Raw genomic sequence first — 27,718 nt, 5'->3', positions numbered from 1 at the left:
GGCGGTCTCCTCCTGTCAGGCTATCTGTCGCCGCGGCGCCGGGCTCCTGGTAATGTGATGTGGGAGGGAGGGGGGAGGAGCGAGGAGAAACGGGGGGAGACATTGTGATCAGGGGGTTTGATACAAGGACCTGATGGAGGAAGGAGGTGATGGGAAGATGCTTTGTATGTGTCAGTGGTGAGATGCTGGAGATGGAACAGAATACATTGTACCGACACCACTCGCCCTTTTTCTCCCGTATGTGAATAACCTCCTCGTCTTCAGCAGCCTGGGATGCTCTCGACTTTAGCAGCACATTTTTATCCTCTTCTCCATCTTATTTGGGAATGGAAAGGCATCACATTCTCTCACTCAAGCTATTCTCCTCTCAGAAGAAAGCCCTGATAGCTGATATATATAGTTTAATATTGAGCTCTCCTCACACAAGCAGAAATGAATGTAAAACACTTTATATGTAATCGTTAACAATCTGTTTGGGGGTTTCACACTAAAGGTCTCCATCCTCTCTCCTCCTGGAGAAGTCGAGGAACAGCAGGGTGGCTATAACTAATTACCGGGCGCCACATCACTGTTTCCCAGGTTTTTTCTCACACGTCGGCATCGTTTCCTCTCAAGTAGTTCGGAAAAACAATAGACAATAGCTATTGGCACATTTTCTAATCATTGACTTAACACGTCCATATCACATGCTGTTTCACATGAATTTCCGCCTCAAATGTGAGGAAAATGAGTGAAAAGTTGAAAATGGATCAGCTGGAGAAGTGTAACTGTGAATTTGTTCATGCTGGCGCCCACATAGCTCACGCCATCGCCCAGCCAAGCGATTTCAGGGGCAAATCTGCTTATCGCCGTTTGCCACCCCTCCTCATAAACTGCATGAAAGAATATAAGCACGATCGTAATCAGGTATCAGATGCACACCGTGGCCTGGACCCCAAACCTGCAGACTTATAAAAAAAACACACCTCACAATTTACTCCGAGAGCTTCGTGACGCAGCCGAGCACATTATTTTGTATTTGATTTTTTCAAGTGGGATTCACTCGCGTTAACGCGTGACTTGCCGTGCATTTCAGCCCCAAAAAAAATAAATAATATCCTACACACTTTAATTTGATGGAAAAATCCAAACGTGAACCACCCACAGCCACAGATGAAGCCCCCTCATCTTCGTGAAGTCATGAGTTCAACAGGCAGGCGGCATAACGCTGATGGTGGTGAAATGATAATTAGAGCCGGAGATAGATTGAGTCAATATAAGTGTAATTAATTTTTAAGCGTGAGGTTTATTAGTACAGAGCCAATCAGGCTCCTAATGAGGGCCTGATAGAACTTCTTAAATAGTGGAACCAGTCAAATTAATAGCTCTAATAGCTTTTGGCACGGGACTCATCGTTTTTATTTATGCATTCATTTGTATATCAAATCTCTAAACACCCGGGCGATAATTCACACGGATAAATTGCACTTCTTTGGTTTCATATACTAAAGGGAGACAAGCTGCCGCACATACATCAGATATATTACACTCCCCCTATATGCATGTGACTATAAATATATTCTTTCAGCCCATTAAGGCTCATCTTTTAAATCGTGTCATTAATTAAGCTTGGAAATACTCAAGTCATTTCTCTTTAATGAACTTGCTCAATTAAGTCTGCCCTCTTTTTCGGTTTAATCCCCCTCGCTTAAAGCGCTGGCTCTCCCTTTTTGTTGTGTTGTTGAGTACATTCATCCGCCAGCTCAACCTTCTCCTTTGTGTGTCTCCGCCATGCTCATGCACACACAACAAACCACCGTTATTAGCTCGGCCCGGCCTGCTTCTTCACACACGCATGCACACGAAACATGGATTCTCAAGTCAACATAGACTCAGGAATGAGGCAGGTAGCTCTACAGGCGGTGAATAATAATAATGGTTATTGTAGTCAAAGTGTATGTTAAAGTTAAACATCTTGAATTTAGATTAAATCGTATCCATATGAGGACGTGTTTGAGTTTATTTATGGACTTTTAGGCGTTTCGTGGTGTTTCTGAGACTTTAACATTGACTGCTGGTTTCACACGGGACATGAACAGTGGTTGCCTGGGTGAAGGTCTGAGTTTTAAGTCCCACCCTGATCTCCTCCCGATGGTTCTTCATAGTAAGTCACAGGTCCAGGCTTGTTTACTGTGTGGAGGAGGTGAAAAGGAGATGTGGGCGGTCGATTGACTTCAACAACAGAGACTATTGGTTTTCAGGCCTTCAGGCGTCGACGCCGGTTCATTAAAAGGGACAGTGTGTTGGATTTGGTGGCATCTGGCCACTATAATAACACCACTTCAGGAGCAGGCAAAGTCAGGTGGCAGCTGGCGGTGATACGGTTTCTCATTTAATGTTCATTTCAAAAGGGGACAATGGAATCCACATTGTAACACACAGGATGAAACTGTGCTGGAGTCAGCTGGAAGGTTTTCATCAGCAGGCCGTCTGCCTGATGACGCTGTGAGTGAAGTCATGTTCAAGGTGGAGGGAAAAGCTTTACATGTGTTCTTTATTTATCTATTTGTATGTATATGTGTGTGTGTGTATGTATGTTTTCCTTCCTATTATTGTTATTATTAGTTTGTATCCGTTTAAATGTCTTTATTTGTTGTTTGTTGGATCATTAACACAGCACAGAGAAGCTCGGATAACAACACACACAGAGGGAGAGGGACTTCATTCTCTGCTCATGTATTACACCATGATATCTTTACATGTTTTCTGCTATATTAATGCTCTTCATTTATAATGTATCACCTTTAAAGTGATTTTTGGGGGGGTTTTTGTGGTTGATTACTTGAAAGAAAAGTTCACGTCACATTTCAGGAACGCAGAATGAAGTTAAGGAGGTCTTACAGTGTATGATGTTGGTAAAGATGTTGGTAGTACCATTCCAGATCTGGTGATGAGATTGCATCAGCTTGCTCATGGAATACACACACATGAAAACACCATCTATAAGATATGAACTCAAAGCTGTGAAATCCAGGACGTGAACACCGAATGAACTCTTTCCTTCTTCTCTTCCCAGCTTTCTGTGAGGAGGGCTGCCGGAGCGGCGGGACATGTGTGTCTCCCAACACGTGTGTCTGTCCCTCGGGGTTTACAGGACGCCGCTGTGAGACAGGTAGGACCCGACGACCCGACCCAAACCCTCACCCGCTCAGCTTGTTGTTCACTTAAAGCTCGGCTGGAGCATCATATATATATATACTGTATCTATAGTGACAGGGAATGGTCATTAGGTCGTTCTGAGGGCTCAGCAGTCTCCCATTGTCTCTCTCTCATTCTCTCTCTCTCACACACACACACACACACACACACTTTCACGCTTCATCTCCAAAGCTGTGTGTTTAAATTGAACCCGAGAGGGCTGTAGAACAGGACAGCTAATTCTTCTCCTCCTCCCTCCTTCCTCCCCTGCTCCATTTCAGGCTTCTACCCCTCCCTCTCTCCTCTCCTCCACCTTTCCCCTCCTCCCCTCCTGTCTTCCTCTCTTTCTCCGTGTTTTTCTGTCCTTTTCCTTTTCTTCCCCTCCTTTCTTCTACTCTAATTCCCTCCCCCCTCTTCCTCTTTCCTCTCTTGTCCTCTCTACCTCCTCTTGTCTCCTCTATTCTCCTCCCTTCCTTTGTGTCTTCCTCTCCTTCCTTCTTTTTACTCCTCCTTCCTTACACTCCTCCTCATCCCTTTCCCCTCTCCTTCCCCACACATCTTTTCCTTCCCTTCTTCTCGTCTTACTCTGCTCATTCATCTCATCTTCCCCTGCTCTCCTCTCGTCCCTCCTCTTCCTCACCTCGCCTCTCTTCTGTTATTAAGCCTTCCGTCTCTGCGGTCTCATTTTTGCAGAGGTGATCAACCCTCTTTCATAGAGCGCCTCGCTCACAGGTTGCCATGGTTTCCCTTTAAATACCAAGTTTACATGTGGGCATTATTCCCAGACATAAATGAGTGTGGGTTCTCCTGTCAGTCTAATAGGTTCTGTTAGCATGTGGTGCAGGGCAGGTTTGTTTGCCGTTCGTCCCCGGGGTATTCACTTCCTGTCTTCATCACTTTGTCTACCAGTCACTGACTGCATCGTATTTCCTATAAAAATTCCCTTTTTTCTGCCATACTTAAGACATTGATTTTATAAAAGGATAATGAAATCAACCCCCAATACTAAAAATTAATTCAGATAAACTCGTGTCTCAGCATTTCAACTGAGAGATAATCAGCCTGCAACACGTCCAACAGCAGCAAATATATATTTATCAATTAATATGGCAAGCTAATATCTCAGTTTATGTACAGAAATAACATTTCGCCGTTGCAACCTAAACCTGTGCCGGATATCATTTTGATGACGAACAGAATGCAGGATCGGTTTGAAAATCGCATCTGCAAAATGACTCGCTTGCTTCTCTTTGAACCACTTGGGAGGGGGCGAGGGAGGACAAGATTATGCAAAGAAGAAGATAAAGTGTTGAAGTGAGGAGCACACACACACACACACACACACACACACACCCACATAGGAAGCAGAATAAAGAGTTGTCATCCCGATAATGAGGCTCCTCCCTGTGGCTCCTACAGATGCAATCTCTCTGACTGTCCCTCTCAGTGTCTGAGTCTTTCCGTGGGCGAAACATTTCTCTCGACATGCACAGAAGCTTTACATCCAACATGTTTTTAAGAAAAGCCTGATTCAGATGAACACGTATCATTAAATGCAGCTTTAATGCCACAACGCTCTGATTGGTGGATGCTTCTGTGTGTGTCAGAAGGGAAGTTAAAAGTGCTGAAAGCTGCTCCCTGTATGTGTGTCTCTGTCAATCACGGGAGACAAGCCAATGACAAAAAGATAATTGTTTGTTGTAGCCGATGATATGCCATAATGAAGTCTTGACAGGAAATCTTTGGCACCCTCGACTGAGCGGCGACGAGATGAATCCCCCCCCATCGTGGAGTCAGGGATCTGATGGTTCTGTTAAGGCTGATGAGTCGAATGAATCTGTGAAGTGATGATGAGAAGGTGAAGCGTAACTGCAGTATGAACTTAATAAAGGCAGCGAGAGAATCTTATTTAAAAAGAGACGGCGGCGAGGTGTCGCGGTGCTATTGGATGGATGTGACCAGCTGATGAGAACGGCTGATAACGACATGGACATGCGTGAGAGGAAGGAATGGCCAAATGCATGATGGGTAAACTACAGGCCGAAGCATACTAACGAACTGTGCTCTCGACTGAGCCTCCAGTTAGATCTAATAATTTAACTATTAACTTCCTATCTTAAATAGCAAATACCAATAGATACCAATATATAGATAGATAGATAGATAGATAGATAGATAGGTAGGTAGGTAGATAGGTAGGTAGATAGATAGATAGATAGATAGGTAGGTAGGTAGGTAGGTAGGTAGGTAGGTAGGTAGGTAGGTAGGTTGATAGGTAGGTAGGTAGATAGGTAGGTAGGTAGATAGATAGATAGATATATAGGTAGGTAGGTAGGTAGGTAGGTAGGTAGGTAGGTAGGTAGGTAGGTTGATAGGTAGGTAGGTAGATAGGTAGGTAGGTAGATAGATAGATAGATAGATAGATATATAGGTAGGTAGGTAGGTAGGTAGGTAGGTAGATAGGTAGGTAGGTAGATAGGTAGATAGGTACACGGCAAGCGATTCAAACGGTGGGTGTGGCCAATTTAACGAGCCAGAGTGTAAATTCAGAGTGATTCTCATAACGACGGAAATCAACTCTGACACTATCAGGAACTGACTCTAGGGGGAGTTAATTTTGATCAATTTTGAGTAAAATTAATAGTAACCCCTGTTAATTTACACCAACACTAAAAAAATAACACTGGCACATTTGCTGTGTAGGTAGGTAGGTAGGTAGGTAGGTAGGTAGGTAGATATATAGATAGGTAGGTAGGTAGGTAGATATCTAGATAGGTAGGTAGGTAGGTAGGTAGGTAGGTAGGTAGGTAGGTAGGTAGATATATAGATAGGTAGGTAGGTAGGTAGGTAGGTAGGTAGGTAGATATCTAGATAGGTAGGTAGGTAGGTAGGTAGGTAGGTAGGTAGGTAGGTAGGTAGGTAGGTAGGTAGGTAGATATATAGATAGGTAGGTAGGTAGGTAGGTAGGTAGGTAGATATCTAGATAGGTAGGTAGGTAGGTAGGTAGGTAGGTAGGTAGGTAGGTAGGTAGATATATAGATAGGTAGGTAGGTAGGTAGATATCTAGATAGGTAGGTAGGTAGGTAGGTAGGTAGGTAGGTAGGTAGGTAGGTAGGTAGATATATAGATAGGTAGGTAGGTAGGTAGGTAGGTAGATATCTAGATAGGTAGGTAGGTAGGTAGGTAGGTAGGTAGGTAGGTAGGTAGGTAGGTAGGTAGGTAGGTAGATATATAGATAGGTAGGTAGGTAGGTAGGTAGGTAGGTAGATATCTAGATAGGTAGGTAGGTAGGTAGGTAGGTAGGTAGGTAGGTAGGTAGGTCGGTCGGTAGGTAGATATCTAGATAGGTAGGTAGGTAGGTAGGTAGGTAGGTAGGTCGGTCGGTAGGTAGATATCTAGATAGGTAGGTAGGTAGGTAGGTAGGTAGGTAGGTAGATAGGTAGGTAGGTAGGTAGGTAGGTAGGTAGGTATAGATAGGTAGGTAGGTAGATAGATAGATAGGTAGGTAGGTAGGTAGGTAGGTAGATAGGTAGGTAGGTAGGTAGGTAGGTAGGTAGGTAGGTAGGTAGGTAGGTATAGATAGGTAGGTAGGTAGATAGGTAGGTAGGTAGGTAGGTAGGTAGGTAGGTAGGTAGGTAGATAGGTAGGTAGGTAGATAGGTAGGTAGGTAGGTAGGTAGGTAGGTAGGTAGGTATAGGTAGGTAGGTAGGTAGGTAGATAGGTAGGTAGGTAGGTAGGTAGGTAGGTATAGATAGGTAGGTAGGTAGATAGGTAGGTAGGTAGGTAGGTAGGTAGGTAGGTAGGTAGGTAGGTAGATGGATGGATAGATAGATAGATAGATAGATAGATAGATAGATAGATAGATAGATAGATAGATAGATAGATAGATAGATAGAAAGAAAACAATGTCATGTAAGTCCATATTTGGATTTCCTTTCAGTGCCGTTGGAGGAGTTCCCCTTGAAGACTCGCTGCAGGCAACATGTACGAGCCGTGCAGAAGGTTCTTGTTTTAAGTCGACATGTTCTCTGCGTCTGTCTCTCAACCTGTCTGTCATATCCAGCTCCCGTCTCCACTTCCAGCTCTCTCTCTTCCTTTCCCGTGGAATAAAAACACATGGCGGCGCCAGCGTGGCGTGCACCGAGCTCAGTGGGAGGTTAAGAGCATCTAAATATAAAGCCGATGGGAACTAGAGTCGATCTCTCCGCTGATCGTTTCATCCTCTCCCACATTGACCCGCTGCTCGCCGCCGATCCATCTTTGGGGTTTTACTCGATGAAATGCTTTACGGCAAACGATAAAAAACTGAGCAGCCGACCTAACGCTGAACTGCCAGTTCACACACACTGAGGAGCTCATACCACTACTTCTACCTCAAATAATGTGTGTGTTGGAGCCCCGGCTCTTCCAAACATGCTGCTGTAGTTATTCCACCTCTATATTCCAGATGTGAAGACGTCTACACTCTCAAAATGCAGTGCAAAATCTAAAAGGCTAATATGAGGCTTACTCTCAGTGAGACAAATTAAGTTTTCTAGTCTTTTTTTTTATAAAATATGTTTCTTTATATGTCTTTGACCTTTTATCTGCTTGCTGAGCCGCAGTGAACAGATAGTAATAGATAGTGCAGAGAAAAATAGGCAATTTAGCCTTTATTCTGATGAAACTAGCCGCAGGACTATCTCACCCGCTGCAACACTACGACTCCTCATCTTTAATGGTTTTGGGTTGGACAGATATCAGGCTTACACACATGTAATACTTCAGCAGTACACATTCCTTATTAGTGACGGTGTTTCCTCCAGTTGTCATACAGTATTTGTTGCTCATTTCCTTCATTTTTCATTGAATGAGTTGAAAATACCAATATGCAGAGATTACACATAATTGTTTAGTCAACAGCAATGCTCTGATTTTATTTGAACATGTGTTTTGGATCTGCTTCAACCTGAAATATAGTCGCTGAAATGCAGTTGAAACAGCAGTTATATGTAATATAGATTTAGATAATGTGTTTGACCAGCAAATCATCAAATATATGCTTACTGGCATCATCTCCCTCCGGCTCTTAGATAGTATATCATATCACTAAGACGCTGATTGTTTTTAGAGGTGTGAGTTTATACTTGCATGCATTCACCCGAGCTTCACTGTGGTCACTTGAACTGCTCCGTTGATTTCATGCACATTTACTGGTCACAGACTATCCGGAAGCAACAAACACAAACACTAGTTGTGTTTTCTGTCTGAGGACACGTTACTGTAAATGTCACTTCTTCCATGACGTTGATTCAGTCGGTTAGTAGGGCCGATACACGGGTAATTATGTAAATCTCGACAGGCCAGAGGATCCTCCAAAGAGCTGGGAGATTAGTTTAACTTTGTGTGAATTCAGTCCCGTTTCCTCCGTGAGCTTAAAACTGAAAATCCACAGACGGAGACCTGAAGCCCTGCAGGACGTACGAAGTGCTCTCGTTTGCATTGTAATGGAAGAAACAAGAGGGGAATGTGAGATGCTGTCTGGCTGAATCATAGATTGATGGAGTGTGTGTGTGTGTGTGTGTGTGTGTGTGTGTGTGTGTGTGTGTGTGTGTGTGTGTGTGTGTGTGTGGTCACCTGTCCAGCTGACTGCTACAGGTGAAGAGAATGGAGGGTTGATGTCCTGCACTAACACACACCTCTACCAAATAGCTTCATAAGCAGCAGGAATTATTGACTGTGTGTGAATAAATTGTTGCACCTCCTCTTTCTTGGGGGATCCGTCCGCTCCGGATGTCGCCTTATTTTAATTACTCCACATCATCCTGAAGGTGTCAAATATGTCACTCTGGGGTTTTGCAACATGTATGCAATTAAATAAGATATAAAATTATCATAATGTAAACAAAAAAAACAATATATTATTGGAGACTTTATTGCTCCATGGGGAAATTCACATGTGACAGCAGAGTAGGAGCATTAATTGACAATTTAAAATCAAATAAAAATGATATTTTTTTTGTATATCCAATCCAATCCAATCCACTTTATTTATATAGCACAATTTAAACAAACACAACGGTTTCCAAAGTGCTTCACAGTAAATAAATACATTTCAACACAACACAAGCTTTTCTCTTCGAACCTCGTCATGACAGTAATCTATACGTGACCACAGTTCTGTGTGTGTGTTGATTGTTCACACAGCACACATTTAAACACCTCACACCTCTTGAAGCTGAAAGTCGGCAGGGTAATTGCGTTGTTTGAAATCCAGCACCGTGGAGTCCGAGCCGTGGAACACATGTTGCCGTTCTGTGTGAAATGCAGGAAAAGCAGAGAAAGGCAGAGAAATAAACGTTGAAAATCATTTTCTTTCAGACAACAAATTTAGCATTCCTCCGAGTAGATGAAAGGAGTATCGCAGCAACTTCTACACCTCCCAATTAAAGTGGTAGCATTTTGTAGTAGCGGTGAAAAGCATCTCAATTCATGACGTACTTTTCATAAATTATGGGCCGATACGCTGGGGAAATGTGCAGAATTATTATTATTATTATTATTATTATTATCAGGAGGAGGAGGGCTTGCAGCATTGGCGCCTTTTTCTGCACTGCAGATGGGTTTTATTTCTTTTCTTCCTTACACGAGGAACATAAACATCTTTATTTGTTTATGCAAAGCAGTGTTTTGCACAGAATGGACAGAATGTGAAGTAAAAAGTTTGCATGCGTTAAACAAATTTAGTATGAATGAGACAAAATAACTGTCTGTTATTTTCTGTTCATTGTGATTCTTATTTTAAGAAGATTTATTTGAAGCAGACTGTCAAAATCAAACAGCCGTAAATTCAATACATATTTTTTCCTCCTTGAGGAGTTTTGTCTTGTTTTGTTTTGTTACTTTTCTTTTGTTTTCCCAAGGACCAATGAGTAGTTTTCATTGAAGTGCCATATTATAATTTTGTCTAATTGTTCTGATATGTCTGCAATCAATTTCCTTTCATAGAAATTAGGATATGTTGGGCAGAAAAACACTCTCTCTGACGAACAGCTGCGATACAAGAGCGGACTGTGGGAGCGGCAGCAGGATCTCTGCTGTTCAGGGTTAGCTGCTCTCAGAGCCAGTCACCTTGAATCTTTGTATGTTTCAGAGAGGGAGTCTTTCTTCTGAAGCTCTGACCGGATCTCTGACTCCCCCCGGCAGCTGTCACCTCTTATTACAAACAACAAACAACACACACCGCTCTCTATTACCTGTACAGAGATGTGTGTGTGTCAGATAACACACACACACACAGAAAACATAGCTATCTGTAAACTGCTATTGTCAGCGACAGAAATGCAATGTATACAAAATTCAACATGGCAATGCCTGAGCCAGCAGCCCGTTGCTAACAGTGCTAACAGTGCTAACGGAGCTAACAGAGCTAATGGAGCTAACGGAGCTAACGGAGCTAACGGAGCTGCCAAAGAAACGGGGGCAAATGTGCCGACAGACTAACAGCGCTACGTGTCCGATACAATGCTGTTGGCTAAAAGCTATGGCTATTTTAAGGAGAAGCTCAGATAACAACGCACACAGAGGGAAGGTGACTTCATTATCTGCTCAGGTAGACATCATTCCACTGTATGTTTACAGAGCAAATCATTAATGCTCTGCATGTTGCATATTGCTCCTTTAAAAACACAAAATTTCATTAGAACATTCTTTAAAAAAAATGTATTATCATAAATACCGTACAAGGAAAACAAGATTACGACCAACTTCTTCAACATTTATTTCAAGAATATCCCGTTACGTCCCATCAATTGGCATTAAAGGTTAAATCTCGATTTCTTTTATGACAAAATAGCAAATATTATAAGCTCCTTAAAGTACTGAAATACACTACTTGTCTAAGCTCCACAAGCCGACGTGTGTGGATGTATTCAGTGAAGAGATTTGTCCTGTTTAGCATAGCTTAGCACAAAGACTGTAAGTGATTAGAAACCACTTAAAATAGGCTTCAAAATGTGTCCTGTTTTCATGTTGTGAATGATTAGAAATGAACAAATCTCAACACATCCAAGTGAAAGCCAGAGGGACTAAAGCTGACACTGATATTGATCTCATTAAAGAAGAAATCTCCGTCATGTAGCGTGTCATATATGAGTGTGATTATAAAGCAGTAAATCAGCTTCTGTAAGACATTGGAAGTCTGGACTTTGTTTGTAGGCAGGATGTCGCTCCACTTGTATTGTGTTGGTACAACAACCCTCGCCGATACAAACCATCTTCAAAACCATTACATAACACCGCTGCATCCTCACTTGTTGCTTTGCTGGAGAACGTGTTTTGCCTTCAGCGACCACCCGAGACGCTACGCAGACGTGACACTTAACGAGCCGTCCCTCGCTACTTTTCCCCCCCGTTTGCTCCGGTTTTCTCGTTTAAGGTGATTGAATCTGTGACTGAAGGTCACGCTTCTAACCGTCGGGGTGTGTGTGTGCACGGGTCGTGGACTTACAGCCAGAAGCGAGAGAGAGAGCTGCAGATGAGGAACAGGAGCTCACACCATACATAATGGATGAGAGAAATTCACTCCCCCGAGAAGAGAGTGAAGGGGAATAACGCCTCGGGGCCGGGCATGTGTATGCACGCCGCAGCGCCGCCAGAAACAACACCCGAGTAGGAAACGGTGTGTGTGTGTGTGTGATTTCCAAAAAGACTTTCATCCCCGCTGTGGGAGACAGGCTGCAGAGAGGTCGGCTGTCTAATGTGGGCAGCTGACCGAGGTCCAGCTCTGATTGTAACGAGCGCTGATCACAAGGGGGATAAAAAGATGAAAATGAGTTTTGAGTTTGTTGCTAGGAAAACAATTTAGACGCTGATGCTGCTGTGTGTGTGTGTGTGTGTGTGTGTGTGTGTGTGTGTCCTCAGATATTGACGAGTGTGCAGAGGGCCTGATTGAGTGCCACAACCACTCCCGCTGTGTCAACCTGCCCGGCTGGTACCACTGTGAATGCAGAAGTGGTTTCCATGACAATGGCTCCTACCTGCTCGACGGGAGCTCCTGCATTGGTGAGCATGCATTTAAATTGGAAAAAAAAACATCCTTATTGCTGCTTGAAATGTTCAACTGTCCGACATGATGGTGATGCTTTGTAGTATTATCCCTGGAGCTCAGGCTGTGATGTAACGTACGGCTGCTGTGTGCTCAAACATGCCATGAAGCAGGGTTGCAGGGCGGCCAATCAGAGGTCTTCTCACCTTCACACACACACACACACACACACGATCCTCAATGAAATATTCACGAGCAACACACATTAGCTGCTATGTCGTGTCATCTGCCCACGCTCACAGAGCCAGAGATGCAGAGTTAAAGACCTAAATGGAGAAACACTTCAGAGCAGCGTGTTGATGATGCTTGAACACAGGAAACACACCTCGTGATTTCCCGTCCCCTTATACGGTTTACATACATTTGTTCCACATCACATGACTTGAATTCACCCATGAGCGATGTCACAACCTCAACTGCAAAATCGTGATTGCTATTAATAAACCTTTTTCATTCATAACTTGGTGGAGATTCTACGACGGCGTGTTAGGACAACTCGCACATTTGCTACTTTATTATCGCGGTCATAGAAAAGGTTAAAACGTTGCTTGACCGGATGATTTGCCGTTGCTATGTCAACAAGTGAAAGCTACCGCTAGCATCTTAGCCCAACCACCCGATCAATAAACATTCATGAAGATGACAATTTGGCCCATCAGCCTTTAGGATCTTAACGAGGCGTTGTCACACGTGATGTATTAATTAGAAAAATAAATGCGACATTCATGAGATTTTAGCTAGCATAAATGCCGGTTGTTAGCATCGTAATAAAGTCGCAAATATTTGCTCCTTTTTTGCTCTTTTTTTTCGACAGTGGCCCTAATAAAATTATCTTAAAGATGATGTTCAAGAGTAAAATCTTCTCCATGAAACTACATTGAAGGTCAAAACGAAACGAAATCCACACGCAAGTTAAAAGTTAAGAGTTAAAAAACAAAAACAAAAGAACATTTTTGATAAACGAACCAGTCAGTTACATCCATATGGTGCTCAGTGCTTCGACAAATCCATCGATAGAAAAGAACGCTGACTCCGATTATTACATCAAGAGGATCTGGAAATAAAAACTAATGTTAACACTAAAATGTGTCAAAGTTCTCGAGTGGTTTTCACAAAGCTTTCAGGGAACGAGGCGGGTTCAAGAGGGAGCATGGAAGGTAGTCTATTTAGTACAGCAGTTAAGGTGGATATTTCCCGTCATGGTAATATTAAAGTCTGACTCTTAGGGGAAACAATCCCCCGTGGGACTCTGGAAGCCTTGCATCTTACTCCTGTGAGGATGGTCTATGTAGTCGGCTTGGATTCCAATGTTCTCCAGAGTCATAAATGAAAATAATTTCTGCTGTATGGTCATTATGTTCGATATATTCCTGACACTAAATTTCTCCGCTACTTCCGTGTCAGATTAAAGCTCCTAAAGTCCGTCCGAAAGTATTGTATTTCACAAATTATCGGGCAAGCGTCTCATTCTTGGAACATATTAAACATACAAATCAACGGCACAGAGGAGGATTATGCTGCGGGAGCTTTTTCTGTAGGAAGTTTAGATGTTTAATTGGTTTAACCATTTGTATGAAATGTAACAGTGAATCCAAGCAGACTCTTCCTTCCATCCTCCACTGAAGATCCCTAACTTTCAAGGCTAACAGCGTAGGTGTTTCAGACTAAAACGATCGTTTTTCCTTTGAAAATCGGCAAAAGAAAATGCTAATTTACTTGCAAATGCAAATGTTGAATTGGTTCATCAAGATAAACACTTGTTGGTGCTTATTTTCCAGTGAGGTGCCAGTTAAACCACTGCTGAAGAGGGCATAACAGGGAAATTAAAAAAAATTTAAAAAATGTAATGAAATGTTTGTTTCATGTATTAATATGAGTGAAGATCCGATGCTTCAGTCTTCAGTGACAAGTGATGTTTAAATGCTTTAACGTATGTCTTTAGATATTTGGTTTGGTATTTACTTCTAATTATAGTCTTATTTAATAAAAAAAAATTAAATAAATCACACCACTTCTCTATGAATGAGCTATGCTCTCATGCCATCAGGAATGATTTAAAAGACGATATGAATCACATAAATAAATCAACACATCTGTCACAAGTGTAATTGGACATTAACTTGACTTGTTTGTGCTCATACATATTCGTACGCATGACTCGGAGATATGATTTATACAATGTGATTAGGGAAAGCACTTATTTACATGTTGCCAGAGATGCCATTAATGACTTTTATATATAGAAATGACAGCATACACACATGTGTGTGTCGTCATGTGTGTGTGTGTGTGTCGATGTCACCTTCCTCCCCCTCACTTTGCAGTGTTAAGCTGCAAGCCAGCAGGGAAATAAGCAGGAATGAGAATTTAACAGGACTTTTTTTCCCTCCCCTCCACAATATCCCTCCACCAGCCTCTCATGAGTCAACCAAACAGAAAGAAGCGTTTTGTAATAAGAGAGCCAGATCAAAGCAGCAGCAGCAGAACTACATCAACGGCTGCGTGTTGGCCGAGAGTGAAACAGTGAGAATTAGTGGGCCGACGGTAAGCAGACAGCAGACAGTCTCTTTGTCTGTGGATAGAAGCAGGTTAGAATTGTTGTTTCTGATTTAGGAGTATTAGATTAAAATGGACGCAGAGATGGCCCTGTGATAGACTGGCGTCCTGTCCAGGGTGTACCCTGCCTTCGCCCAATGACAGCTGGGATTGGCTCCAGCCCCCCCGTGACCCTAAATACAGGATAAGCGGTAGACGATGGATGGACGCAGAGATTTGAGTTCAAGTTTCAGATGCAAATCAAAAAAGGTTTCTCTTTCACATTTGTTTGTAAAAGCCAAAGATTCAAAACTCTATGGGAAGGGTTTGATGGAAATAATCAAACTAATCTTTTATTTTCTTTTGCCACAAAAGGAAATCGGAGAGTTGACTTTTTTCCAACATATCTTCATTACTTTTTTTTTTACATATGTTTTCATTACTTTTTTCGGCATGCTATAGTATGAAATACTAAGAGTTTCACTTCCACACGTGGAAGGAACATTTTTGCCCAGATTAACTCCATGTAAAAGGCTCTATCTTAAGTCATTTTCTCAGGGATGGTTGGAGTAGCACGACGAAAAAGGTAAACACCTTACTTACTTAAGATTTTGATACCTTTTTTCCTTTTATGAGAGTTTTTTAAATAGATAGATAAACTTTATTGATCCCAAGCTGGGAAATTAAAGTGGGGGAAGATAGGGGGAAATACAAGAAGAGTCTTTCAATTTGCCATGTATTGTTGTATATTTTGTAATACATGTATTAGAAGTATTTATTTCATCAGGTATATTATATAACGTTAGTGATGGAGTTACTAACTGTACCGTTCGTGTTCTAGAGTTAAGCGAGTCTTCGTAAAATGCTAAGAGACAACGTTATCGGGGATCCGACCCCATGTACATCCCTTACCGCTAACTATCCTATATTAATCATTTTCACGAGCAGGAGAACGGCAATGTAAACTCCACGAGTGCACACATATTAATGATTTGTAATCCATCCGTGGTTTCATGACCTATTTTCATATTTCATACAGTGTGAAACCATCGCTGTAAAAACCTTTACACCACTTTCAATTCAACTTCATTTTAACTTTAAATGTTCCGGTCTTGTTTCTCCTTATAGTCTATAATGTGAATCAGTCATTCCAGCTGGACTTGTGTAGGTAATAAAACCCAGTGTGACATCGGGTTTGAAGGTGTGAAGTAGATGAAAACATACACATTTAGTTCCGTACAATAATCATAATTCATCAGCACACATCCCGCTGGTGTGCGTCCGGGTCTCCTTGGTTCTTCCATCTTTGACTGAGAGCTGCAGGCTGCGTCTCAAAGCACATTCATAACGGAGAGACAGGTGGCTTTAATAAACAGATTGTGCATAAAGATGAGGATAATACACCATAAACTCCCACCGTCTCCCCCACGCGACATGCATCATTTTCTCTCTCGCCGGGGTGTACATGACCTTTCCATATGGGCTGCCTGGAGACACCAAAGAAAGATGATTTAAATACTCAAAATCGCAGCTTTTCCGATGCCTTCTAATTACCAACATCCGTCAGATGGATTTATTCCTCTATGCCTGCCTGTGTGTGTGTGTGTGTGTGTGTGTGTGTGTGTGTGTGTGTGTGTGTGTGTGTGTGTGTGTTACGTCCATGCGCTGCAGGATTAGAGCTTCCATGTGTAACAGCACATGCAGGTGTAGGAGTGTACGTTTTTATGTATTTATTTCTTTTTTATGGCTTGCTGTGCTCAGCTGCTTTTCTCCGAAGGCTTTTGTGTTTCCCGGTAAGATTGTCTTTCACCGCCTCGTGTTAAGAGCACGCTTCATCTGCAGGCAGCAGCTTGTGGCTGAATGTGGTGAATGTAGCATGAAGAGCATTAATCCTCCACCAGCGGAGGTACAGTACGTCTGCCTGGCTGATGGGGATTTCATTTAGTGTATGCAAATAGTCCGTGGCAGGCACGATAAATCCTCAGCCGAGCTGTTTCCCCTCTCTGTCGCAAACTTGATACCAATTAGAGTGTGTGTTCAGCGGCGGCACGGTGTTTGTGTTTTTATGGCTGAGTGTCACGTCCACCCGGAGAAGGTCTGCCTGCCGGATACCACTCAGCACCCCCGTTGGAGAGGACGAACAAATAATACAAGATGTGTGGTGTTTCTCAGCGTGAGCACCTAAATAGTGTTATGTAGGCGTCTGGAGGTGCAAGTCCATTTTTGCTGCTTTTGGATATTCTTTTCATAACACCACATTGTTTTAACTTTTATGTCTTTTTACAACTTCTCAGCTGTAATCTTTGTCGTGTAAAAACATCTAAAAACTCTCTGCTTTGCTGTTATTACACTTGGATTCACCTCTTTTGTTGAGCCATGATGTTTATATCTCGTTGGTCTTCTGGGAAATTTGCTTCAGTAAAGGCAGCTAGGATGGAAAAACAGAAATGCTGATTTAACAATGGTTGTAATTTTGTATTATTATTTTAAAGGTGCATGAAGTGAGACATGTTTGATATATAGGTATATATAGGTTTGCTTTGAGGAGAGACCCACACAGAAAGAAAGATTTCCTCCATGTCTGTAATAGTCAGAAAGAATAACTTAAACTTAAAAACAGTGGACTTTCACCCAGGAGACCGCTGTTCATGGCCTTTGCAAAAACCCAGAAGTCAACATTTGTTATGTAACTTTTGTATTTAATGCTTTTCCACCTAAACTTAACCAAGGAGTTTTTTTTACCAAATCACCGTTGCTAGACATTCATAAAACTGAAAAAAAGAACTGAATAACTCAAAGAAAGGTGGTAGAATCAAACCTATGATTAGTCATATGTTAAATCACAAATGTAAAGGCCATTTCGAATGACTTATTTTTAACATCTGGAACAAAAACCAGGAGTTCAGTTTCCATTGTTTGGACTTTAAAGTGCCTTTTAAACCCTTTTAGATCACCTTCCCGGTCACATTGTGCACCTTAAACAAGCCATTTATTTCCTCCAATTTCTTCATATTTTTATATCAAAATCCAATCTGCAGCTTTTACCGACTAAGAACCAGAGAATGGTTTCCTGCCTGCCTGCATGTCTATCCTATCTCACCCCCAAATACGTCACGGCACAGAAGCTAGATAATCTTGAAAAGCCGTTTCACCTCAACTTTGAGTGTTTCAACCGACTACGTTAGCATTTAGCTCAAAGTGCAGATTAGTCATGAAAAAGCTGAGCCGGATCCTCAAATTGCTTCCGTGCCGAGGATGAACTCTTCTGACGACTGCCCCGATGGTAACGCTGTGCAATATACACCTAAACACACTGTATCGCCGTGGAAACGGGGGAGGTGTGCAAATCCATCTTTCCCAGCAGTTTTTTACCGTCTCACTCCAACGTGTGGAAGATAAACCTGGGGGGGGGTTGACCACATCTCTCACAGTGTGAAAGCATGGTAACAAACATGCAATTCCACCCGTTTTTAAGAAAAAGAAAATGGCTTTTCCACTTTGCCTTTGTTCATGCAGCACCATGGCCTGCTGTCAGAGGCGTGTGGGTGTGATCAATGTCTGCAGGAAGCAGGTCCTGGCAGGGGAGAGCCGAGCCAACCGTTGAAGGCACTTTGGTCTTTGTCTCTCATGTTTAGTGAGGCTAAATAAGAGTTAAATGTCATGGCTTGATAAAAAAAAAAAAAGGTAGGGACAGACTTCTGGCTCAACGCTTCCTGAGCCACGCTGATAAAGAAAAAGTAGACGACGTCTGTCATGTCTTTTAGTTTGAAGGGAACGAAGCACAGAGGATTCATCTGTTTGATGATTCGGCTGAAAGAGAATATTATATATATATATATATAGGATATGATTGACGTGGCTGATGCCAGTTTGTATGCATGCTATAGCATTTGTACAGGAAAGGGGGTGAAAAATATGACCCTACTGCTTTCCCTCAGATCATAATGTGTTTGAATGAATTATGACACACGGAAAAGCAATCTGTAAGAGATGACAGCAACGTCGTGATGAATAAGCTCCGTCCCTCTGGGGGGAAAATGCCTACAATGAGATCCCCAAAATGAATCAGGAGCAGCTCCTCCATCATGAGGCTTAAATGCATATCTCTCACCATTGTAAGGTAAGAAGCTATGGATTATGGATATAATACGTGTCTGTATGAAATATACAGAATAGTAAGGCAACGTGTTTATTTACGGGAACTAATTCAGTAAATGAAAGAAACCGAAGTGAAACTGCAAGCCTGCCGGTAACCTTTAATTTCAGTTTCTCCCACTCCACTAACCGAATGCATTCAGTTGGTTTTGACGGCGTGACTCCGGGGCTGAAACATTCATTTATGCACAAACTATTCCACATGTTACACCTGATAGGCTCCGTAGTAATGTGAGGACATGGGAGATGTAATTAAAAGTGGATGTGCAGCACATCTAGCACACTGTTAGTGAAACGGATACGTGAGCTTTTCTCCACTGCAGGAAATACGGACTGAACCAACTCTACTTGGCATAATTAGTGTCTGTGTATCAAAGTCAGTGATTAATGGTAATGCAACGTTCTTTTTTTTTGGATCCCTTATACATTTTCTACTACAAGGTCTCACATTTAACTTTTAGCTCAAAGGAAGACAGTTTTAGACGATAAAATGATCTTTTAGTCTTTAGTCTTAGTCGTTTTTCAGGCCGACGACCCCCGATTACATATCATAAACCAGGCCAATAATAATAATAATGTGTAGTGCAGCCTACAGTGCCATGTATAAGGTACTTTGTAATGATGTATGTAAATGCTAAGCCATTCAAATAATAATTCATGTAATTATAGAACATATTGTACTTCTATTTTGTCAATTTCCCAATTTCACATGAACACAACATTTAACAGTTATATTTGCATATTAGATGTTGTATTATTGTTAATGTGTATTTTTGGACATATTTTACATTTTGGAAGAAAAACATTTTGTGATGAAATCATCTTGCGGACCCCCTGCTGTAACTCGGTAACATTTGAAATAGTAGTTCTAGTAAAAAAAATACAGGCTCAAGCAACAGTTTCCTGTTCCGTTCCACTCAGCTTTCATTGATTGGATCATCTGTTCCAGGGTGCTCGGCCTCATACAGACTTACAGAACTGTACAGTGAGCAAAGACCCCCTCACATCCTGCTCAGCACCTGATGAAGGAGCTACAGGTCACCGTCCACCAAGACTAAACCCTTCAATGCAGCGTTTTATCTCCAGCCATCAGGACTCTGAGCGTCCGGCTCCGTCTAACACACACACGCATCGTCTAGTATTTCTGCTGCATCAACAACACGATGCACTGAAAATCAAATCCCAGCGGCCTCGGCCGTGTGGCTCATAACAACCTATCTACGGGACAGACATATTGGTCCATTGAGCTCCAACACCCGGCCCTGAATCACGTTGTACAATGTCACAACCTAATAAGATTTCCAAGTGGGGAACATGTTTTGCATTTCCAAAATAGATGGAGCTGTTTCTGGTGTAACAGAGGGAAATAAATTAGAATTAGAAGCACAAACTAAAAGCATTAATGAAAACATACCCGGTGCCGTTATGTTAGAAAAGCTCATTTGATTTGTGTGTCGTTTCCCGAGACGCTGACAGCACTGACAAAACACACTTTTCCCCAAAAAAAAGCACACACAAATGACGTGCGTTCATTCACCTTGGCTTCCCCCTTTTGTCTTCCAGACGTGGACGAGTGCAGCCTGCAGACACACACCTGCTGGAACGACAGTGTGTGTGTGAACCTGCCGGGAGGCTACGACTGCGTGTGCACGTCCGGGCCGGGCTGCGGCCGCGACTGTCCGCAGGAAGAGGGAGTCAGACGCAACGGCGAGGACTGGAAACCCGGCTTTGACCGCTGTGCCGTCTGCTCCTGCAAGGTACGGCATCGCAACACACACACACGTACACGTTTACTACACTGAGGATGGAGCTTAGATCGGGCCAAGGAAGCCCGACCCGAGCCCGTGCACGCTCTGCCCGAGGCTGGCCCGGCCCGACGCATGAACTGTGATTAAGAGCCCGAACCTGACAATTATTTTTAATGCATGCATAGATTGTTGTATGTGCATATCCATGGAAAGTATGTGTAGCGTCTTTTTATTATTTATTTTTTTACTTTGTGTAACTTTGCACACATTTGTTACTTAGTCCTACTCTGCTAAACATAAAGCCAATAATATTTAATGTTTATGGCCTAGCCTTCTCCTCAGATTAGGCCAATAGAGCAATGATTGAAAAAAACGAACAAACGAGCACAACGATTGATCAAATGCCCGGACCGATCCGGCCCGATCCAGCCCGACCGGCTAGGGTCGGGCTCAGGCTTGGGCAGAGAATCTAAACTCTAACTGAAGATGACAAAAGACCCGCCGACATCCGGCTTCGGCCGTCATTTCACACACAAAACCAGTCTTTCTGCTGCTCCAACAATCCTCAACTCTGGTTGGAGAGTTTGAAAGAGAGATTGAATAAGTTACAGATATATATATAAAAAAAGTGGTAACCATCATAATATTTTCACAGCACTTTGTGACCGAATGGGAAAACCTTGAGAGAAAACAAACAGACCATTCAAGGGCATGCTGGAAATGGGGAAGGAGTCTATGTCCATTCCAGCGGGGCTCCTGCTTTTAAAAGCATACACACTCATTTAGTAATCCTGGTGTTCACAACAGGGTGCAGGATCTAAACTCAGGGTTTTCATCACTGCTTCTCCTCCAGGATCTCTGCATCCTGTCGTTTCTCTTTTCACTTCAGCAACAAACCAAAAAAAAACCAAGGGAGAGCTCCATCATTACACGATACGCCAGACATTTAACAAATTCCTTGACAATCCCTGATTTTCTCTGCTCAGATGATTTTCTGCCTTTATTATAGTCGCTGTGACAACACCGCTATGCATGCACAGTGTGAGCAGTGACATTCAGCACTCAGAGACGACAGGAGCAGAAAACAAGCCCAGACAAAGACTTAGAAATGGAAACAGACGGGAGGAGTGGGATAAATTAGCAACGGGAAGAGGAACGGAGCGAAGACGGGGTCGGCTGCGAGGAAATATGGAATATTTTCCTTCTATTTTTCTTTCTTCTGCTTTCATTTCCGCAAATTAAAACCGTTTTCTCCGCCTCGAGGCTCATGCTAATTATTCCATCTAGTTTAGATTACATATATTATTATTTTTTCTCCATCGGTTGTGATGACTGGACTCGACAAAGTGACTAAATGTGATGGTGTAGTAAACAAGCAGGCAGCTTAACCCGACACTCACCGCTAATAATCCATCACTGCACGACTACGGGAAGCACAGCAGGACAAAGATGAACCTCAAGGTCACAAATGGATTTTTAGTACAACAACACATTTCTAATGGTTGTATTCGTTGCCTTTGTTTTCTTAGTGATCCGTGTTTCGAGGCCCTTTTCCTTTCAGACTTGTTCTCGACTGTCGATTTCGCTCACATTAGAATGGATCGTAACGAAGCAAACACAGACTTCTGTGACCGTCTTCACCTCAGGACGATGAATTAAGCATCACATCTCAAGAAAAAGAGACGCTCCCGTCTGTTTGTCATTGGCGCCTGAATTGCATTCGGACAAATATCTGCGGCGGCTTTACATCTCAAGTCTGTGCCGGGGAGTCGGAGCGAGCCAGTGTGGCTGCAGGAGAGCGAGATATTGATCAGATTTGTCTTTGGGAAGGTGAGGCCGAGTGAGTGAGATTAATATGGAAACAGACACGGAGAGTTATTTGGAATAAAATGACAGCTGTGGGCGGTAGTTCCAATGATGCCTCGTCGGCTCATAAAATTCTAAATTTACCACGAGGACGTTTCACATGAGCCACTCTGGTAAGAGCCAAGGGTAAACTAAATTTAAATTCATATTCCTTTTTGTCAGTCTACATCTGCCGTGTTGTATTAGCATATTATTGTGCACTGTATGCAGAACGCATACTTTATATTTACTGAATAGTGTAGGCAACCCTGTTCTCACTTACAGTGGGTCAAATATTACAGCTTATATAATGATTATTATTATTATATGCTCGGAGCAGCTGTCGCCGTAAAAAAGGTGAGCTAGTCCAGATGGATCGGGCGGCACGTCCATCATGAGTCACATGACTCGCTTGTGAGTTGTTGGTCAAAATCAACCGCACTCTTTTCCTAAACCCTAACCAAGTGGTTGTATTGCCTTATTATTCTGCGCTGTATTTTCTATTCCTTGATATTCTTGTTTTTATTTATTTATTTATTAAATATTTATTTTATTTTATATTTTTTTTATTTTTACATTTATTTCATTATTGGCTTGTTTTAATCGTTTGTTTCCTCCAATGCTTTTCATATTTTATGTAAAGCACTTTAAACTGCCCTGTTGTTGAAAGGTGCCTAAATTAAAACTTTCTGTGAATAATTTTATTTTGAAAAGGCAAGATGCTTCCTTTGAAGAAGTTTATTTTGAAAATACATGCTATTCGTGTCCCAGACTGATGCTAGGGCGTCGTACTTTGAAGCACTAATTAAGCTGCCACCTTTAACATAGTGGAGTGAGAATAAACGGTTGTGTTAGCTGATTCTTCTGAATGATTATGCCAATAATTCATCCATATTGCCAATAAATACACGCGTTTACACATGTGAAATGAAGGCAGCCAGAGAGCGGTTTGGCAAGATATGATTGGACACCGGCAGGTGGAACAGATAGAAACGATGATGACAGCGGGCAGAGCTGGCGGAGCGTTTGCAGAAGCTCCCCAGCATCCGACATCAAAGGTGGAAAAACTTAAGAGCAGAGATCTTCTACACCCCAATTCCCTTCCAAAAGTTTAATTTGAAGCAAAATGAAAGGAGAAACCGAGTGAATGAGAGAATTTGATTTTTTTTTTTGTTCCACATAAGTGATTTAACACGGAGTAAAAATGCTCTTAAATGAAATTACCTTCAGTAAAATAAGAATCACCCTGGAGAGGAATACTGATCCGAGGACTGCCATGGAAGCAAGTCGTACCTATTGATTAAAGAGAATGCCATCTGCGGTCATCAAATTCACCATAAAGCTGTTGTCATCAAAGTTGACATAAAAAATAATAAAAAATAACATAATTACGTTGTTATAGTTAGCACGATAGTGCAGCATTAGCATTCATGCCTGATTTCTGGCACTAAAGCTGAACAGTTTGTCTGCCGGCTTCGTTGGCAAAGACTTCCTCAGCAAGTCAAGGGCCGTAACTGTAAAGACCGAGGCCCTGGGTATGGGCACCCCGGGACTACTGCAGCAGGACAATATGCATCCGTAAAACATTGGCTCTCCACTGCCCTTTTTAATGGGATGCAGAATGATTTTATGGTTCCCATACATTTCCTAACAGCCATTTTAATGCAACATTTTTACATCGCCCATTACGACGTCGTACCGATGCCAGACAGTGCTGAGTAAAATGGACCATAAAGTTTTCTCGGGGAGATCCAGGGACACGGGAGGCTTTGGGAGGCTTCCAGGTCTGCTGGATTTGACTTTGTGTCGCAGACACCAAACATCTCAACGCATTCGCCCTTCCTTCTAAATTGGGATTTGACAGCGGGGCTACAAATATCCTTCTTAGGGATCCTGCCCTTGAATTATCTGCCTGAATTGTCTCTCTCTAAAAGGCTTCTGAGATCAGTTTCAGATCACGTCTTGGTTTCTTGAAAAATTGCTGTATATAGGGGTGGGTAAAAATATTGATACAGCAATATATCCCAATACTTTGCCACCCAATACAATATCGATTTTTCAACTCCAAAGATTGATTTTAAAAAAAATAAATAAAAAGATTCATGTTTAGACGTGTTGTTTATCCTTTTTCATTTTATTTTCAATATTTATTCCAGTGAATTTCATGGGAATTAATAAAATGGAGAGGCTGTTTTGAATGAAATAGTTTTGACTCAATTTGTCCTCTGATCAATATCATCTGATGTACATATACAGGTACTTGTGTATTCATCTTTATTTATATCGCAATATCGTGATACGTATCGTATCGTGACCAAAGTATCGTGATACGTATCGTATCGTGGGGTTCTTGCCAATACTCAACCCTAGTTAAATAAAAACTGCACTACCTTCATAGCAATCAATAAATAAATAAAGTGAGGCATTCTCAGTGGTCTCTCTGGATTGCAACCTATTCAGAGATGAAAAGGTTGTGAAATGACATTGAGGGTGTCAGGGGATCCTTAAGCCCGTCGCTGCAACCAGACTTTCAGAAGCTATTGAACGCGACGTGACCCACTTATTCAACCACAAAGACATGCTGGACCTTTACAGGACGCGAGGCGGGGTTGCATTCAAGTGTTCAAATGTTCTAATGTCGGTGGTCCACTGTCATGACATCGTGTCCGTTTGCCCTTCTGTGGTCCAGGACGGCCAGACGTACTGCAGGAGGAGACCCTGCGACTGTGGAGACCCGGACGAGGACCTGTTCTGCTGCCCCGGCTGCGACAACAGGCCCAGCAGCCAGTGTCTGGACCAGAGCGGACGCTCGCTCTACCGCAGCGGAGCGTCCTGGATGTACGGCTGCCAGCAGTGCCGCTGCATGGTACACACACACACACACACACACACACACACGGACAACAGAAATGGAAAAGCTGACCATATTAAACCTCTTTTGTTAGGAGAAATGAAAAGCAGAGCGGGGCTGGGTTTAAATCCTGGCTCCGATCTGCTGCTCAGCTGTGTGTGCAGAAGGCTGCGATAATTATCACCTCTCTAATTAGAGACGTGGCAACAAATCGGCGTGTGAGCTACAGCGGAAGATGCCAGATCTGGCAGATCCGTCTCACGCAAAATAACCAACACACACACTAATGCCACCTTTCTTTCACTCAGGAGGGGGAAGTGGACTGCTGGCCTCTGGTCTGCCCCGTGTTGATGTGCGAGTACACGGCGGTGGCAGAGGGCGAGTGTTGCCCGCGCTGCGTCACGGACCCCTGCCTCGCCGACAACCTGTCGTACGACATCCGGCAGACGTGTCAGGACCCGGTGGGCGCCGCCCGCCTCAGTGGAGACACGTGGCGTATGCCCAACTCCCCCTGCACCACCTGCAAGTGTAAGGTAGGCAACGACGACCACGAGGACGCTGCAGCGCCCACGTTTGGTTTCACACGGGTGTGGATCGACTGCTCAAATCAATGTTCTCAGGAATCTTTGTACAAATAGTTCTGGGATGTAGAGCTCTCATGCAGTAACAGAAGCTTGATTCGGCTGGTGCTCGTCCGTCTCGCAGGATGATTACAAAGAAATCACAGAATGTGATTGGAACAGATGATGTAAAAGCTCCATTTAATCTTAAAAGAGCAGAATATGCAGATGACTGTCACCATCACTCAGATCATCTCCACGCATTGACTAAAAATAATTTGCAGTCACGCCGCTCTGCTTGTTTTTGTCTCCCCCAAACAATCTGAATTTAAATGAGCCAGCAACATCAAAGGATCTGTTACATATCTTACATATTTTATAGAGTGTCTATATGTTTTATATAACGCTTACATGAACGGAATGAGTAAACTATGTTTACCTGCAGGTCACATGTGCTGCATCGACTGTTTGACTGTTTCTTAGTAACAAAGGGGATCTTGTAATAACTGCCCTTAAATTAAATGCTAGACTTCATGTCATGTTTAATCCTCTGTGTGTGTCTTTCCCTCTCTTCATGCTGCGGCGCTCAGAATGGGAACGTTTGCTGCTCGGTGGATCTCGACTGCCTTCAGAACAACTAGAGCGCTCCTCCTCTCACTGCGGGACTTCCACGCCCCCCCTTCCTCCATCCGACCCCCCCACCTCCCCCCCCTCACCTCCTCCTTGGATTCATAAAAACAGACTCACGCACACACATGTGCATGCCAGTGTGTGTGCACAGGAAAACGGTTGAAACATGCACTGGACGGGTTACAGGCTGCGTGTTCATGCCGTCACTCCACAAACAGTGGGAGTGAGCGAGTTAGTGAGTTAGTGAGTGAGGCTCAGGCGGGGGGGGGGGGGGGGGGCCGAGGCCGGAGACCCTCTCACCACAGTCACTGTGTCGTGTATGTGTCTTTGTGTCGTTTCCATTTCACCGACATGTCCTGAGGAAAGCTGTTCAAACAGGAGGCGAGCGGCGGCGTTAAGGGAACGGATTCACAGCTGGACAGATGTTGAGGTCGGCCACCTAGGAAGTCATCACGAAGCATTTATTATGGTGGTCAACAAAAGTAATGCACCCACGATGTTCTGTGATGTAGAAATAATAACATTGGTAAATAACAGAAATGCTAATTCTTGATTAACTTTAATCTTTACTTTTAGTAACATTTGCGTGTTTGTGGTTCTGTGGCTGAGCACGGACACAAATCAAGGGTGCGTAGCTTTTCACACATATATGAATGTTTTATGAGAAAACACACAACCAGCATCCCTCCATCTACACCCAACAGCTTCTCCAGCTTCACACGCTGGATCCCACCGTGTCCATTCAATGAATTAAACGATTTCACTGCAGCCCTCTATATCCAATTGTGTGCCAGTCATGTTGTACGATGACTAGCTTTCTCTAGAACTTTAAACTTTTTCATTTAAACGCAACATCTTTTGTGAAAGTATTGACTTTGCCTTTCAGCCTGTGGCTTTTATCAAGGTCACGGGCTGAGATGCGTTGCTTTTATAATGAAGTTGCTCCCGATTCTTCAGTGTAACTGAAGCTGAGAGGTTTGACAAGCAGGGCCTGAATGTACCATTAGTCCTCGTCTCTGAGAGAAGAAGAGCTCGTCTGATCTGTGACGGCCCGACTCTTCTGGATGGAGTTGATTTCCAGCAAGACTTCAGGTCCTTTAAATGACTCTGAAGGCCAGGCGTCTGAATTCGG

General features: G+C 42.9%; 1 protein-coding gene across 1 annotated transcript in view; it reads left to right on the top strand.

Moving 5' to 3' along the window:
• Positions 1–26,668, top strand: part of LOC311015648 (protein kinase C-binding protein NELL1-like) — a 201,486-nt gene extending 174,818 nt beyond the window's left edge. The window contains exons 15-20 of the mRNA XM_084013025.1: positions 3,056–3,151; positions 12,079–12,219; positions 20,516–20,709; positions 25,235–25,411; positions 25,705–25,929; positions 26,547–26,668. Of these exons, the coding sequence (XP_083869151.1) occupies positions 3,056–3,151; positions 12,079–12,219; positions 20,516–20,709; positions 25,235–25,411; positions 25,705–25,929; positions 26,547–26,597 (884 nt within the window). The 3' untranslated portion in view covers positions 26,598–26,668. The remainder of the gene's footprint in view (positions 1–3,055; positions 3,152–12,078; positions 12,220–20,515; positions 20,710–25,234; positions 25,412–25,704; positions 25,930–26,546) is intronic.
• The last annotated feature ends 1,050 nt before the right edge of the window (positions 26,669–27,718 follow it).

The sequence above is a fragment of the Eutrigla gurnardus genome (genome assembly GCF_963514095.1).
Source record: "Eutrigla gurnardus genome assembly, chromosome: 1".
NCBI lineage: Eukaryota > Metazoa > Chordata > Actinopteri > Perciformes > Triglidae > Eutrigla > Eutrigla gurnardus.
The sequence above is the reverse complement of the archived record's forward strand: the minus strand, read 5'-3'. Positions and strand labels throughout refer to the sequence as shown.